The 17,079-nt window shown below is 35.8% G+C and overlaps 1 protein-coding gene across 1 annotated transcript in view; it reads left to right on the top strand.

Moving 5' to 3' along the window:
• DNAI4 (dynein axonemal intermediate chain 4) overlaps positions 1-15,264 on the top strand; it is a 118,523-nt gene extending 103,259 nt beyond the window's left edge. The window contains exons 13-17 of the mRNA XM_023730385.1: positions 1,565-1,686; positions 5,206-5,304; positions 5,938-6,164; positions 10,791-10,947; positions 15,029-15,264. Coding sequence (XP_023586153.1) covers positions 1,565-1,686; positions 5,206-5,304; positions 5,938-6,164; positions 10,791-10,947; positions 15,029-15,079 — 656 coding nt within the window. The 3' untranslated portion in view covers positions 15,080-15,264. The remainder of the gene's footprint in view (positions 1-1,564; positions 1,687-5,205; positions 5,305-5,937; positions 6,165-10,790; positions 10,948-15,028) is intronic.
• The last annotated feature ends 1,815 nt before the right edge of the window (positions 15,265-17,079 follow it).

Here is a 17,079-nt window from a genome sequence, read left to right as displayed (position 1 = left end):
CTATTGTGGGCATGGTACATGGCTGGGCAGTTTTTTGTTCTCTCGTACATAGGGTCGCTATGAGTCAGAACCGACTCGACGGCACCTAACAACAACAAGCGTTGTCCCTAATTTTTCTTCCATGATCTTTATCATTTTAGGTTTTATGTTTAGGTCTTTGATAATTTTGAGTTAGTTTTTGGGTATGGTGTGAGGTATGGGTCCTGTTTCTTTTTTTTTTTTTTTGCAGATGGACATCCAGTTTTGCCAGCATCATTTGTTAAAAAGACTCTCTTCTCCCCATATACTGGACTTTGGTCCTTCATCAAAGATCCGCTGACCATAGGTGGATGGATTTACATCGGGTTCTCAATTCTGTTGTTTTGGTCTATGTGTCTGTCGTTGTACTAGTACCAGGCTGTTTTGACTACCATGGTTCTGAGATCAGGTAGTGTAAGGCCTGCTACTTTATTCTTTTTCTTCAGTAATGCTTTGCTTATCTGGGGCCTCTTTCCTTTTCATGTAAATTTGGTGATTAATTTTTCCATCTCGGTAAAGAATGTTGTTGGTGTATGGATCAGGATTGCATTATATCTGTAGATTGCTTTGAGTAGGATTGACATTTTCACAATGTTGAGTCTTCATATCTGTTAGCATGGTATGTTTTTCTATTTGTGTAGGTCTTTTTTGGTTTAAGTTTTCTTTGTATAGGTCTTTTATGTCCCTTGTTGGATTTATTCCTAAGTATTTTATCTTTTTAAGGGCTATTATAAATGGTATTGTTTTCTGGATTTCCTTTTCCAAGTTCTCTTTGTTGGTGTATAGGAATCCAACTGATTTTTGTATGTCCATCTTATATGATGCACTCTGCTGAATCTTTCTATTAATTCCAGCAGTTTTCTTGTGGAATCTTTGGGGTTCTCTATGTATAGGATCATATCATCTGCAAATAGGGATTGTTTTACTTCTTCCTTTTCAATTTTGATGCCCTTTATTCTTTTTCCCACCTTATTGGTCTAGCTAGGACTTCCAGCACAATGTTAAATAGGAGTGGTGATAAAGGGCATCTTTGTCTTGTTCCCTTTCTCAGGGGGAATGCTTTCAGCCTCTCTACATTGAGGATGATGATGGCTGTTGGTTTTGTATAGATGTTGAGGAATTTCCCTTCTATTCCTATCTTATTGAGAGTTTTTATCAGGAATCAGTGTTGGAGTTTATCACATGCCTTTTCTGCATTGATTGAGTTGATCATGTGATTGTCTTCTTTTGTTCTTTTTATGTGGTGGACACCTTTCCTGATTTTAAACTACTCAGTATTCCCTTGTTCTGTTTGAACGACCACCTCTTGGTCTATGTCCAGTTTCCACATGAGCACAATTAAGTGTTCTAGAATTTCCATTCTTCACAGTGTTATCCATAATTTGTTATGATCCACACAGTCGAATGGTATGTCCTGATTTTAGCCTAATCACATGCAAAACTGGTAGAAATGATAATATAATTACACACAAAGGACACACATGATGTTTGTGGTACTTCTTCATGTGGTATATAATATTATACATTTCTTTTTCTTTAAATAAAGATTTGATGAAATTGAGGCGAACTACTACTAGCTCCAACAAAAAAGGAGGGGAAATGGAAAAGAAAGGTGAAGCTTTGATATCTCGACAGGCTCCTGGATTGTGTTTCGCTTTTCATCCCAAGGTACATTATTTAAATCCATTATTTTTCTATTGCATATAACAACGTCCAACAATTGAAATGTATTAAGCTATAAAACAAGAAAAAAAAAAGTTAACATGTTAATACTGTTCCTTGTAAGTAAAAAAAATAAACATAGACCTAGCTGTCAACCCAAGGTATGAAGGCACATTTCACTTGACTATACTGTTTTCTTTATCTACTTTTCCAGATAGGAAAAGGTATATGTTTTTGAGGAACTATGGAATGATTCTCTTTACAACTGTATGCTTAACTTGAGTGTCCCTCCTTGCCCCTCTTGGACGCTCTGCTCTTCTATCATACCTACAGAACCAAATCCACTATAGAAATCCCCTACATTTTAATGCAAGTGGTGACTCTTAGGATTTTGGAGATCAGGAAGACCACTTAAATTCATGTTTGTCAAGGCCAGAATCAAAACAGAGCACAGTTAAAGAAGTTCTACTTTTTCTAATTATTTTTATATTAAGGGGTTTGGCATCAGAAAAATCAGTCACTGTGACAGACTTCTAAGAAAATATATCTTGTATGTTTTCTGTAATATGTAGTGTGATCATCTCTTAAGTACTACCACCATCTACCTAATTAAAAACCAATAAGAAACCAAACCGTTGCTGTTGAGTCTACCTAATTAGGTAAACCAAAATCCAAGTTCCTTCTCTGTTCCACTCTATCATCCAAACGATATGTCTTATTATCCCATCCTTTCCAATCCAAGTCTACTACTACTAATGTAGTTCAGGCCTCTATTATTTTTTACTTGTACTACTGCAGCCATCTTCTAATTGCCTTCATTCTCAAACTCCTATAATCTGCCTTTCATCTTGACTCTAGGAAAATGGATCTCAACATGGGTTGGAATGGGGGCCATGGGAAAGGGGAATCTCCCCCTATTCCCAGGGGATATTTGGCAGTGTCTGGAGATACTGTTGGTTGCCTCAGCTGGGGAGTGGAGGAGTGCATTGTAATCTAGTGGGCAGAGGCCTGGTATGCTGTTAAACGTCCTATAATACACAAGAGAATCACCCTCCCCCTCCTAAAAAAGAATTATCTGGCCCAAAATGTCAATAGTTTAGGGTTGAGAAACCCTGGTCTGGTGTCCTGGAAAGATCTTTGGCATAAGGAATTCAAGATAATTATGTCATCTGTAAATAAAGATGGTTTTAATTCTTCTTTTCTAATCTGGTTGTCTTTTATTTCTTTTTCTGGCCTGATTGCACAAGCTAGAACATCCAGTGAATGGTGAAAAGAAGTGGTGAAAATGGACAACTCTGTCTTTTTTCTGATATTAGGGGAAAGCATCCAATCTTTTACCATTAAGTATGATGTCCCCTGAAGGTTTTATTTATTTATGTATTTTTTTAAGATGCTATTAATCATGTTGAGGAAGTTCCTTTACATTCCTAGACTAATGAAAATTTTTATCAGAATTTTGTCAAATGCTTTTTCTGCATCTATTGAAATGATCATATAGTTTTTCATTTTAAATTTGTTAATAGGCTGAATTACATTCATTATTTTTGAATGTTTATTCCTTTGAATAAACCCTCCTTTGTCATGATGCATTATCCTGAGAAGTCTTGCTCCTGGCCAAAAAGCTATGTGTGATATTTTAGGCATGACCATACGCAATTACAAAGGCTTTACCTAGCAGGCCTCACAAGGGAATTCTGCCATCCCCACACCAGATTTGGTGCAATTCTCCTGGCTCTTGTTTTTTGGTGGTATGAGGTCCTCTTGTCTCTCTGTTCACTTCTCTCTTTTATATCGCAAAGAGATTGACTCAAGATACAACCTAATCTTGTAGATTGAGTCCTGCCTTATTAACATAACTGCCTCTAATCCTTCCTCATTAACATCATAGAGGTAGGATATAAAGCACATAGGAAAATCACATCAGAGACAAAATGGTGGACAATCACACAATACTGGGCATCAAGGCCTAGCCAAGTTGACATATTTTTGGGGGACACAATTCAATCCATTACAGGGATCTTGTTCAAATGAAATTCTGGTTCAGTAGGTCTGGGGTAGAACCTGAAATTCTGTAATTCCAAAATGCTTCCAGGAGATGCTCATGCTGTTGGTCTGATGTGAGTTCAAGGGAATATGGGGCAGATCAAGAAAAAAGATATAAACATGAGATGGCAGTGTTGCACAACAAGCTGTTTATTGGGGCCATGGCAGCTTGAAATTTTGCATGCAAGGGGCAGTCCCTTGCAACAAGAGATTCTCCAAAGGCAAGTGATACAAAAAGTCACCAGAAGGGGATAAGGGCAAGGGATCTCCTAGGCGAAGGGATGAAGCAGAGGGGGGCTTACATGTCTAGGCAATGTCCCACAGCTGCAAGGTGGGGAGTCTCTGGGTCAGAGAGCTCTGAAGGGCTACAGCGGCTTGGAGTTTATCTTATCTTTGACTAGCAGGTGTTAGGCATAGTTTTACCGGGTATACAAAGCAGGCAGGCTCTAAATCGCTAAAAATTTGCTTAACTGAGCTATTTTTAAAACAATTGGATGTGTAAAAATTTGACTTTGGCACTCTTTTTAGGCTAACAGGCCTCAGCCAACTATGAAGAAATAACTTAGGATCAATACATAAAGAGCCCTGGTAGCACAAACATTTAAACGCTCAGCTGCTAACCAAAAGGTTGGCAGTTCGAACCCACCAGCGACTCTGTGGGAGAAAGACCTGTCGATCTCCCTCCATAAAGATTATAGCCAAGAAAACCTTATGGGGAAGTTTTACTCTGTCACACGGGGCCACTATGAGTCAGAATTGACTTGACGGCAAACAACAACAACGTGTAACAGTGACCATACTCTATGTAGCGAGGAAAGAGAACACTGACTTTCAGACTTTTTGACTATGGCCTAAGATAGAAAATGCATTTTAAATTCCTATTTAGTATATAAATTTACAGTTAAAGATGTCTGAGAGACCACCTAAGTCCAACCTCTCACCCCTACCAGTAATCATTTCTTCAGCATTACAGACCTACCCAGTTATTGTTAAGTTATCCACTTTCTCTTTGACTAGCTCTAATGAAAGAGCACTTATTATTTCCCTAGACTGCTAGCTCCATTGTCAGGCAGTTATAAATGTTAGAGAATCTCTTTCTCATCTTAAGCTAAACTTCTCCATGCCCTTTCTAGATAGGATGTTAAGTACTACTCTACTCCAACAAAGGACAAATCTATATTCTCTTTGAACAGTAGGCCTTCAGGTAGTTTAATTATTATAAATTATGATAGAAAAAAGACAACTATCTTCATGGGTTCAAACTTACCAAAGATTGTGAGGCTGGCACAGGACCAGGCAATGTTTCTTTCTGTTATACTTAAGGTCATCATGAGTTAGAGCCTTCTGGATGGCTACCAACATCTTCAAGACAGTATTTTAGGTTTGGTTCTTAAATGAATTTTAGTAGGTTCTGAATTACCTAATCTTCTATTTAGCACACTTATTATTACAGGCCAATACATTTTGATTTTTGTGTTGTAGGACACAAATATCTATTTGGCTGGCACTGAAGAAGGTCATATTCACAAATGTTCTTGTTCGTATAATGAACAATACCTAGATACTTACCGAGGACATAAGGTTAGTTTAATTATAGTAGATACATAAAAATTAATTTATCTTGTAATGTTTCTACAAAAATATAGTATCATCATTCATAGTACTTTTACATCCAATAAATTTGCAACATGATAGTTAAAAATACCAACTCAAGTGCTTTCTTGCATCGAAATCACCAATAATGTGTGAGGTATTTTATTTGGCTTCTAGATATCTTTGATTTTTTTCTTGAATCTTATGTAAATCATAATTTTTATTTGTTTTTAAAAAACTTTAATTATGATAACATGCTGAGCCAAACATAAAATTGTTTCTAGTATGTGCCTGTCCTCTACATTTTTATGATTGTTCCATCTGTGTTTTCTTCATTTTCTCCCTCATTTCTGTTTGTTTTCTTAGCACTCATTGCTATCATTTTAAAGTAATTAGGAATAATATATATTACTATTTAGTGAGTATTATAGTAACTCTATTTTTATGTTGCTGTATGGAATAATTTAGGGAAGATTAAATTTATAACCTTGCTCTCAGCTGAAATAATACCCACACAATAATGGATGGTGCATAAATTTTCTATGAAAGTTAGCATATTTAAGTTTCAAGTATAAGATGTTAAATATTATTTACCTATGTATTTTATTTTTCTAATTCTAGGGTCCAGTGTATAAAATAGCATGGAATCCATTTTGTCATGATGTATTCTTAAGTTGTTCTGCAGATTGGGGTGTTATTATATGGCAACAGGACAATATCAAGCCATTTTTGACATTGTATCCAACTACTTATGTTGTTTATGATGTTGTCTGGTCTCCAAAATCATCCTATATATTTGCAGCTGCCAATGAGACCAGGGTGGAGGTTTGGGACCTTCATATTAGCACGTAAGTGTTGATATTTTTCTTGAGGATATATCTAATAAAAGCAGTTTAAACTAAATGATATTTGATAGTTTTGACATTGGTTAGAGAGTACTGTAGTAACTTCAAACAAGTATGAGGACTCTTTAGGAATAAAGATATATACCAGGATGCTATATTAATGTTAATTACTTATGCCATATGTGTTCATAAAAATATCTGAATGAAAATAAGTTGCCTTACTCATCTCCTCAGATTTTTATAGGCTGATATAAAAAAAACAAAAAGAAAACAAAAAACCCATTGCCATTGAGTCAATTCTAATAGCAACCCTACAGGACAGAGTAGAACTGCCCCATAGGGTTTCCAAGGAGCAGCTGGTGGATCCGAACTGCCGATATAGGGAAGTCACAATTACCTTGAATTCTTATTCATTGACTGGTTTACAGAGGAATTCAGACAAGCATCTAATCATTGGTAACCAGAGAGTCTGTATAATAGGATAAAGAAAGGGGATAAAATAATAATTTTTTTAACAATATTTACTTATTCTCTCACATTGCTTCAAAAATATTCATAGAGGCATGCACTTAATTTAAATTTGAAGGTATTACATCAAAGTTTTTGGAGTATTATCTAGATCCAGTATCCTTCTTAATATACAAATTTCTACAATGCTAGAATAAAGTGTTCAATGATCCTACTTCTTCAGCTGGAAAATATCATAACTTTTTATATTATTATTAGCAGAAGGAACTGGGAGATACATTCTTGTTTAATATAAATGATGTAAAATTTAATAAGTTTATTCTTAACAGTAAAATTTTTCCTAGAAGTTAATAATTAGCAACTTAAAATTTGTCATAATTTGTTCTATAAAATAGTATGAATCAAAAATCCAGGAATACATCACAGAACTATTGGTTTTGAGTATGAGATGACTAATGATTAAAGTAGCTACTTAAATTATTCTGAGTTTAATTTTTCTGGTGAAACTATAGTTCCCAGGGTAACACTCTTCAGAAAAAGTATACAAAGTTGCTTACTTCTGTTATTTTTTGAGGTGGATTGCTTTGGATGACCAAGGGTAGAAAAAGTTTCCGTTCAAAGTGTTCATAATGTTTCACAGGTTCATTTGGGTCAAAACCCTCTTCTGTTAAGGAGTTTAAACTTAAGAAAATTCAAATCTTATTTGTCAATTCCTTACATCTAACTAGTTGAAATTAGTTCATTGAACAAATGAAAGACTTGATTGAATGGAGAGTGAAAAGCAGTTATATTGAGTTTAGAAACACTTAAAGAGGCTTTTGGTTTTGTTATATGAAATCACAAAAAATATCTCCAACTTTTCTTGTTATTGTTAGGTGCTGTCGAATCGGTTCCGACTCACAGCAACCCTATGCACCACAGAATGAAACACTGCTCAGTCCTGCGCCATGCTCACAATCGTTGCTATGCTTGAGCCCATTGTTGCAGCCACTGCATCTCGTTGAGGGTCTTCCTCTTTTTCGCTGACCCTGTAGTGGTTTACCAAGCATGATGTCCTTCTCCAGGGAGTGATCCCTCCTGACAACACGTCCAAAGAATGTAAGATGTAGTCTCGCCATTCTTGCTTCTAAGGAGCATTCTGGTGGTACTTCCTCCAAGATAGATTTGTTTGTTCTTTTGGCAGTCCACGGTATGTTCAATATTCTTTGCCAACACCACAATTCAAAGGCATCAATTCTTCTTCGGTCTTCCTTACTCACTGTCCAACTTTTGCATGCATATGATGCAATTGAAAATTCCATGGCTTGGGTCAGGCGCACCTTAGTCTTCAAGGTGACGTCTTTGCTTTTCAACACTTTAAAGAGGTCTTTTGCAGCAGATTTGCCCAGTGCAATGTGTCTTTTAATTTCCTGACTGCTGCTTCCATGGGTGTTGATTTCAGATCCAAGTAAACTGAAATCCTTGACAACTTCAGTCTTTCCTCAGTTTATTGTGATGTTGCTTATTGGTCCAGTTGTGAGGATTTTTGTTTTCTTTATGCTGAGGTGTAATCCAAAGTAAATAAAGGCTGTGGTCTTTGATCTTCATCAGTGAGTGCTTCAAGTCCTCTTTGCTTTCAGCAAGCAAGGTTGTGTCATCTGCATATCGCAGGTTGTTAATGAGTCTTCCTCCAATCCTGATGTCCTGTTCTTCTTCATATAGTCCAGCTTCTTGGGATTATTTGCTCAGCATACAGATTAAATAGGTATGGTGAAAGGATACAACCCAGATGGGCACCTTTCCTGACTTTAAACCACCCAGTATCCCCTTGTTCTGGTGAAACAACTGCCTCTTGATCTATGTACAGGTTCCCCATGAGCACAATTAAGTGTTCTGGAATTCCCATTCTTCAAGATGTTATCCATAATTTGTTATGATCCACACAGTCAAATGCGTTTGCACTGTCAATAAAACACAGGTAAACATCTTTCTGCTATTCTCTGCATTCAGCCAGGATCCATCTGACATCAGCAATGATATCCCTGGTTCCACGTCGTCTTCTGAATCTGGCCTGAATTTCTGACAGTTCCCTGTTGATATACTGCTGCAGCTGCTTTTGAATGATCTTCAGCAAAATTTTACTTGTGTATGATATTAATGATACTGTTCAATAATTTCCGCATTTGATTGGATCACCTTTCTTTGGAATAGGCATAAATATGGATCTCTTTCAGTCGGTTGACCAGGTAGCTGTCTTCCAAACTTCTTGGCATAGACGAGTGAACACTTCCAGCACTGCTGGAAACATCTCAATTGATATTCCATGAATTCCTGGAGCCTTGTTTTTCACCAATGACTATAGTGCAGCTTGGACTTCTTCCTTCAGTACCATTGGTTCCTGATCATATGCTACCCCCTGAAATGGTTGAATGTTGATCAATTCTTTTTGGTATAATGACTGTGTATTCCTTCCATCTTCTTTTGATGCTTACTGTGTCGTTTAATATTTTCCCCATAGAATCATTCACTATTGCAACTCGAGGCTTGAATTTTTTTCTTCAGGTTTTTCAGCTTGAGAAATGCCGAGCATGTTCTTCCCTTTTGGTTTGCTATCTCCAGCTCTTTGCAAGTGTCATTATAATATTTTACTTTGTCTTCTCAATCCACCTATTGAAATCTGTTCAGCTCTTTTACTTCATCATTTCTTCCTTTTGCTTTAGGTACTCGACATTCAAGAGCAAGTTTCAGAGTCTCTTCTGGCATCCATTTTGGTCTTTTCTTTTTTTCCTGTCTTTTTAATGACCTCTTGCTTTCTTCATGTATGATGTCCTTAATGTCATTCCACAACTTGTCTGGCCTTCGGTCACTAGTGTTCAGTGCATCAAATCTATTCTTGAGATGATCTCAAAATTCAGATGGGATATACTCAAGGTCATACTTTGGCTCTCGTGGACTTGTTCTAATTTTCTTCAGTTTCAACTTGAACTTGCATATGAGCAATTGCTGGTCTGTTCTGCAGTTGGCCCCTGCCCTTGTTCTGACTGATTTTATTGAGCTTTTCCATTGTCTGTTTCCACAGATGTAGTCCATTTGATTCCTGTGTATTCCATCTGGCGAGGTCCATGCGTGTAGTTGCCATTTACATTGGTGAAGAAAGGTATTTGCAATAAAGAAGTCATTGGTCTTGCAAAATTCTATCGTGGAATCTCCAGCATCATTTCTATCACCAAGGCCATATTTTCCAACTACTGATCCTTCCTTGTTTCCAACTTTTGCATTCCAATCACCAGTAATTATCAATGCATCCTGATTGCATGTTTGATCACTTTCAGACTGCAGAAGCTGGTAAAAATCTTCAGTTTCTTCATCTTTGGCCTTAGTGGTTGGTGCATAAATTTGAATAATAGTCATATTAACTGGTTTTCCTTGTAGGTGTATGGATGTTATCCTATCACTGACAGCGTTGTACTTCAGGATAGATCTTGAAATGTTCTTTTTGATGATGAGTGCAATGCCATTCCTCTTCAAGTTGTCATTCCTGGCATAGTAGACCATATGACTGTCCAATTCAGAATGGCTGAAACCAGTCCATTTCAGCTCACTAATGCCTAGGATATTGATGTTTATGCATTCCATTTCATTTTTTGATGATTTCCAATTTTCCTAGATTCATGCTTTGTACATTCCATGTTCTAATTATTAATGAATGTTTGCAGCTGTTTCTTGTCATTTTGAGTCATGCCACATCAGAAAATGAAGGTCCCGAAAGCTTGACTCCATCCAAATCATTAAGGTTGACTCTACTTTGAGGAGGCAGCTCTTCCCCAGTTATCTTTTGAGAACCTTCCAACCTGGGGGGCTCATCTTCTGACACTATATCAGACAATGTTCCGCTGTTATTCAGAAGGTTTTCACTGGCTAATTCTTTTCAGAAGTAGACTGCCGGGTCCTTCTTCCTAGTGTGTCTTAATACTTAGTCTGGAAGCTCAGCTGAAACTTGACTGCCATGGGTGACCCTGCTGGTTTCTGAATACTGGTGACATAGCTTCTAGCATCACAGAAACACTCAAGCCCCCCAGTACCACAGACTGACAGACATGCGGGGGAAACTTTTCTTACTCTATTTATTAATAACAACATATTAGTAACATCTGAATTTACAAATAAAATATTTCATTACAGTTTGGACCCTCTGATTGTGAATGTTGCTAACCCTGGAATCAAGTTCACAACTGTTCTCTTCGCCAAACAAACAGATTGCCTCCTGGTGGGAGACAGTGATGGACAGGTCTCTGTATATGAACTGAGGAATATGCCCACTGCCATAGAATCTGGACGGGTAAGACTCAAAAGTTAAGTTTTTATGCCATTTTATGAGTCTAGTCAGTTGCAGTTTTGTGGTATGCAAAGGGTTTACACTTATTAAATATCTTAAGTGTGATACAATGGAAAAAACTTAAGTCTCAAGAGTTGTTACTTACTAGGCATAGTATTTCAGGCAAGTTGCTTATTTTCTTTGAACCTCATTTTCTTTATGTGTAAAATGAGAATAATAATGTCACTGAATGTGTTCAGCATCACGGCAACATGCAAGCTCCACTGACAGACAAGTGGTGGCTGTGCTTGAGGTGCATTGGCTGGGAATTGCACCCGGGTCTCCCACATGGAAGTTCTAATACTGTTTGTAAATTTGTAAGATTTCAACCTATATTCAGAAGTCGAAATCAATTGCCCAACTATGTAATTAAATTAGAATCACAATGATATTTGTTAGACATTCTAATAGGCAAATTATTTTATATATAATGAATGTTTCAGATGGCAAATATGTACGAATTCCTCAACATAAAACAAATAATTATTGGTTTAATTTGCTGCATCGTCTGTACACATGCTTATTCTTTTTAGAGTAAACATATATTTTCCTAATAAAGAAACAAATGAATGAGATAAATATTGACCTGAAATTTCAGCCAGAGAATGAGATCTACAACTGCAGGCATTTAGGGGCATTTTTCTAACTGCCTTAGCTTCCAGGTTGAGCCCTGTTTTTCAATTAATTTGTCAATGCCCTCCAAATGGAGTAGTCTCCTAGCCCAGGTCTCCTAAATTTTAGTTACATATTACCTAAATCTTAGGTCTTTTCATGGAAGTTTGCAACCTTGCCCTTGTTGCTGTATCACTTGATTGACTTTAACTCACTTATTTATTATGTCATTAAATTCTAAATTATTCCATAGTCTTCCTCTCTGGTAGGGCGACAACACTTAGCGATGTTAAAAAATGATATCCAGTTGGATTCTATATTTTCCCCAGGGCTTTGCGTAACTCATTAGTAGTGGTCCAAAAGGCATACCAGTGAGAAAAGAATATTTGTAGTTGCTTTATTTGTATATTTATAAATTGGGAACAACCTAAATGATCATCAGTAGATGATTAGATGAATAAAATATGGCATATTCACATCAGTGACTACAATGCAGAAGTTTAAATGATATATTTTAATGTGTCAATATGGAAACTTTTGAATAAATCTAAAAATCACAGTGTTGAGTGAAAAAAAGCAAATTGCAGGAAGGTAAGTACAATATGCTACAATTTATGTAATAAACATTGTTATTCATATTATAAAACATTATTTAAACACAAAAAATCTAAATATCAAAATAGTGTCCTTAGTGGACACATACAGTTTAGTGGACACATATATAGTTAGTAAAAGTATAAAATATATATACTGGAATGTAGAAGAAAAATGTTTTATTTTGTGTTTGGATTTAAATCTACTATAGATATCATTTAGAAACCCTGGTGATTAAGAGCTACAGCTGCTAACCAAAAGGTTGGCAGTTCGAATCCACCAGATGCTCCTTGGAAACCCTATGGGGAAGTTCTACTCTGTCCTATATGGTCACTATGAGTCAGAATCTACTGGACGGCAATGGGTTTGGTTTGGTTTTTTATGGATATCATTTATTATAAGCAGTATACTCTGCAACGAGAAAGCTAAGCTCAGAGAGTCTGAAATTTTTTGGCAAATGTGTGTGTGTGTGAGAATTATTTCAAGGATGGTGAGAAAAATTCAATTTCTTTTAACAAATGTATTCTGTACATTTTCCAAATACAGATATGCTTTACACACTTTTTGGTCATTATATTTTAAAGGTTAAGTGTTATATTTTTGGGAGATTAAACAGAAAACTATTAATCAGGTTTTATGTTCCTTACAGCCAAAAACAAGCTTAATGGATACACTTTCTCCTCCTTAGCTTTTCCGAGAAGAATTATAATCATAATTATAATTTGAAGTCTCAAAGTAACTAATGTCAAAACAGTATTTCTTACCAAGATAGCTTACCAAGTAACATTATGATTTATAATTTCTCCATCAATTTTAACCAAGGGTAAATCACAATTTTAGAAAACTTAAGCTTTCATTATATAGAAAAGATGTATAACAAATTTATGATAAAGGCTGCCTCTGGGAAGTGAGGGATGAGGGAATAACAGGATGGAGGAAGGGGTACAAAGGGAAATTCAGTAAGGTTTTATTTCTTTTACTAAAAAATATTCAAGGCAAAAATGACATTTTTAGATTTGGGGTGGATATGTGTTTTACAAACAAAGGCAAAGTATCAGATGGCACACACACCTGTTTTGCTGGAGCAAGGTTCATTGGAGAAAACCCACAGAGTCAGGATCAGTAACAGATCATCGACCGTGACCACTACCTTCCCCTCCACATTGTCCATCACCCTCTGTGGAAGTACGTGGTAGTCTGTCAGGAGAAGAACTTTGATCCTTGGGCTGTGGAGCTTTTAAGTGACATAATTTCTGAAACTCTGGCCCCTCCTTGATGTGATCAAGAACCAAAATACTATCGTAATATGACATGGCAGAATGTTGGCTCCAGCCCTATCCTACCAGTTCATTGTTCATGATTAGGGGTAATATATAAGCAGGGGGCTGGGCTCCAAGCCTTCCATTTATAACTTTATGATGTAGCTAGCTAGAGACAGGATTTATCACCGCGTTAGCATTCGTGGTTGAGGAAGCACCAGCTCCTCTCCTGGCATGATGAGGATTGGTTGCTGGGAGTCTAAGTCTTGCATTGAATGGAATTATGCTTTAGCCACTTGGCAGAAGCCAGTTTCAGTGGGGCACTGCAGGAAGCAACTTCTTTTCTGGGAGGAAGCCTATAGAGAATGACTCCTGGATACTATTTTTACTGTATGTTTTAGTATGCAATTGTTTGTCATATTTTTATCTGTGCTTTTGGTATTTTTGTTTCTTTCCCAAATAAAAAGATAAGTGAAATATTCAAAATGGGGTTGTAGAAACATAAATCTGCAATATATATGATAAATTAATGCTAAGAGACACTGAAGGCAGAAGAAATAGTTAGACCATTCAACAAATATTCACTGAGCACGCGCCATGTGCCAGAGATTGCTTTAGGCACTAAGAATAAAACAGTGAACAAATTACAGTAGTGAGCTATACAGTTGTTCAAGTGTGAGTCTGAACTAGAAAGAGATGGATTTGAGAAACATATTAAGGTTAGAATTTACAGGACTTGGCAACTGATTTGGTGTGTCACGGCTTGAAGAATGGAGAGGTGTCAAAAACTGTATAGTATAGGCTGAAAGTCTGGAACTCAGGTAATATTATCTTACATGTTCTGTAACTCTTTTGAGTTTATAAATCACCTTCACATACATTAACTCACTAAACTCTCATAACAATCTTTAGAAGTGGATGTTAATGTTCCTATTGTACAGTTGAGGAAACTAAGACTCCCAGAGGTTCAGTGATTTTCTGAAGATCACGTAGTCAGAGAAAACTCTAGTCCTCTGCTTCCAATTCCAATCTTTCCCCATTCTCTACTACCTTTCTTACAAACTCATCTCCCATTTTTGGTTTTCATCTTCTTATATATAATCATTTTACCCCTTTTAGTATGAAGAATCATTATGACTAAATGAAAATACAAAAACTACATAGAAATGGAAAAGTTCTCCTCTCTCTAAATCCAGTCTAACATCGGGAAAGAACTTAAGATATCCTTAAGTTTAACAGTTACTTTACAGATGAAAAAACTGAGGTTTAAACATTAAGGTTAAATAGGAACTGCGAAAACTGTCAACAGAGACTTTCCCCTTACTGAGGCCATATAAAGTTATTTATCAAACTTCATTAAAAAAGTCTTTTATAGGAAAGAGCGGGTTTATACGAGGAAGTAACCATTACTGTTTAAACTTATATTGGTTTGTTTCCTTTTTTCAGTCTTATTGAGTGCTCTTTATATGTGTATCACTAACTTATAATTTTTAAATGGCATTTTAAAGACTACTTTATTCCGTAATTTGTATTTTATTGCTTTGTAATTGAATGACTTTTTTTTTTTCTTTTCTTTTCAGGAAGATGTAATATATACGTTGCTTGGACCCAACTCAAATCACTCAGGATAATTCATCATTACTAATTTTTTGTTGTTGTTTAAAGAAAAGAGAACAGTATTTAATACTCAATAGAGTCTGCAAGCTGGGATTTTTATTTTAGAAAACAATATTTGTTGTACATTTTCCATTTAAATTTAATATAAGTTGAATGAGCCATGATTTCAGAAATGTAAGGTTAGTTTGTGATCTATACTAATCGTAAGTGTTTTGTTAGAATTGTCTTACTTTTTCTAAAGATATTCCTACTCTAATTCATGGACATATTACAATATATATTTACTTATAAAATGTCCACATAGATTAGAAAATTATTATACCCTGAGAAGCAAAACTTGGAAATTATTAGAACAACTTAAACCAAAAGCTTTATAAGGCAAGTTTCCATAGACTTAAATCTTCTGCTTTCCAACAGAGTTTATAAATTATGCTGTTGCTAATATAGTGAGAATATTGGATTCTCATACCCAACTTTGAATCAGAATTTTATCCTATTAGATCTGAGAGCTGAAGCTGTGGAACTTTGTTAGATTATTTGACTGCAAACACCATGGCGGCAAATGTCAGAATTGCATTGTGTATGGCCAGCAGGCGTCACACTCCTAATTCAGTGAGAAGACTAGTCTGGTATGCATCAGGATACCCTCCTGTGCATGCCCAGATGTACTCTGGATTTTAAGCCCAGACTTAAGTGGGTCCAGAGAGAAAATACAAAGTCCCTGATCTATAGACAACATCAGGATGCTATTTTATGAACGTTTCTAAAGCAAGCTTATGGAAGCAGGAGGAGTGGGGGGCAGCAGCTCCTCCAAAGACAGAATTCCAACAATCTATTCCAAGTTGTTTGTTTTAACAAGTTCTGGATTTGTTAAATGAGACCGTAAGACATTAAGTCCTATTCTGTAAAGCATTCTAAGTGGATAGGACAGAATAGGTCATTTAAAACTCACTAAACTCATATATATATATATATCTTTTATATATATATATTTAAACTGAAAATGGAATCAGTGCAACAGTGGGAACTACCTTTGACAAGTATCCATTGTTTCACAATCTCCATTCCTTTAGAGCCATTCTTTAAACAAAAGCAAGCTAATTTTCAGGTGAATTGAGATTTCAAGTCAGATTATAAGAACTATAAATTTTATACTTGTATAAGTCATTGTGATTCTTCTCTTTGTCTTTCTGAAAGATTGAACTGTCCACAACACTTTGTATAACAAAATAAAAACCCGATTTAAATGAAAAAAATGTTTCTTTTTACTATTTATTTTTGATTTGAAAAAAAATTTCACATACTCTACTCTCATTGGTCATCAAGCCTAAAGAGGAAATAAAGCTATTCTTCTTGAATCCTGGGCAACTGATCCTAAAGCAACTGAACCTATTCTATTCCACCCTTCTCACCGCTGATCTGGCTTAAATGACTCTTATACTCTTACATTAGCACCAAAAGTTTTACTTTAAGATCTTTTACCTGGGAGTTTCAGAAGGAAATGCTTTGCTTGCTTTCTAGGCTGGCTTTGGAGTATTACTGGTAAACTGTATTTACCCTACATTTTTAACAATTGAATGAGAATTCTGCTCAGTCATAAGCCATCTTATTTTATTGTTTTTTTTTTTTTTAAAAAAAAGACCTAAGAAGAGAGTGGTGACTGGACTAACTTTAGGTTCCTATTTTTTTGCTAGGTATTCATTACTTCATTCAGTCATCCTGTACCAGGCATCTCTCATATAGAACTTACATTACGGCTGTAAATTGTTAGCTGCTCTCTCAGCTGCAATATGGAAGGATGATTGTATTGATGATTATATAATTGTACATCATTTTTAGTGTGTTCATTTGGTTAACCTCTGTGTGGTTACATATAATTATAAATAAGAAGTAGAAATCAGTATTTGCCATTTTGTCTCAGTGAAAGTCTCTCTAAAAATACGTTAATCATGCTGTGAATAGATATAGTTATCAACTATATAGTTATCAATTATATATAATAAACTATATAATA

This window comes from Trichechus manatus, unplaced genomic scaffold (assembly GCF_000243295.1).
Source record: "Trichechus manatus latirostris isolate Lorelei unplaced genomic scaffold, TriManLat1.0 scaffold00003, whole genome shotgun sequence".
Classification (NCBI taxonomy): domain Eukaryota; kingdom Metazoa; phylum Chordata; class Mammalia; order Sirenia; family Trichechidae; genus Trichechus; species Trichechus manatus.
The sequence above is the reverse complement of the archived record's forward strand: the minus strand, read 5'-3'. Positions and strand labels throughout refer to the sequence as shown.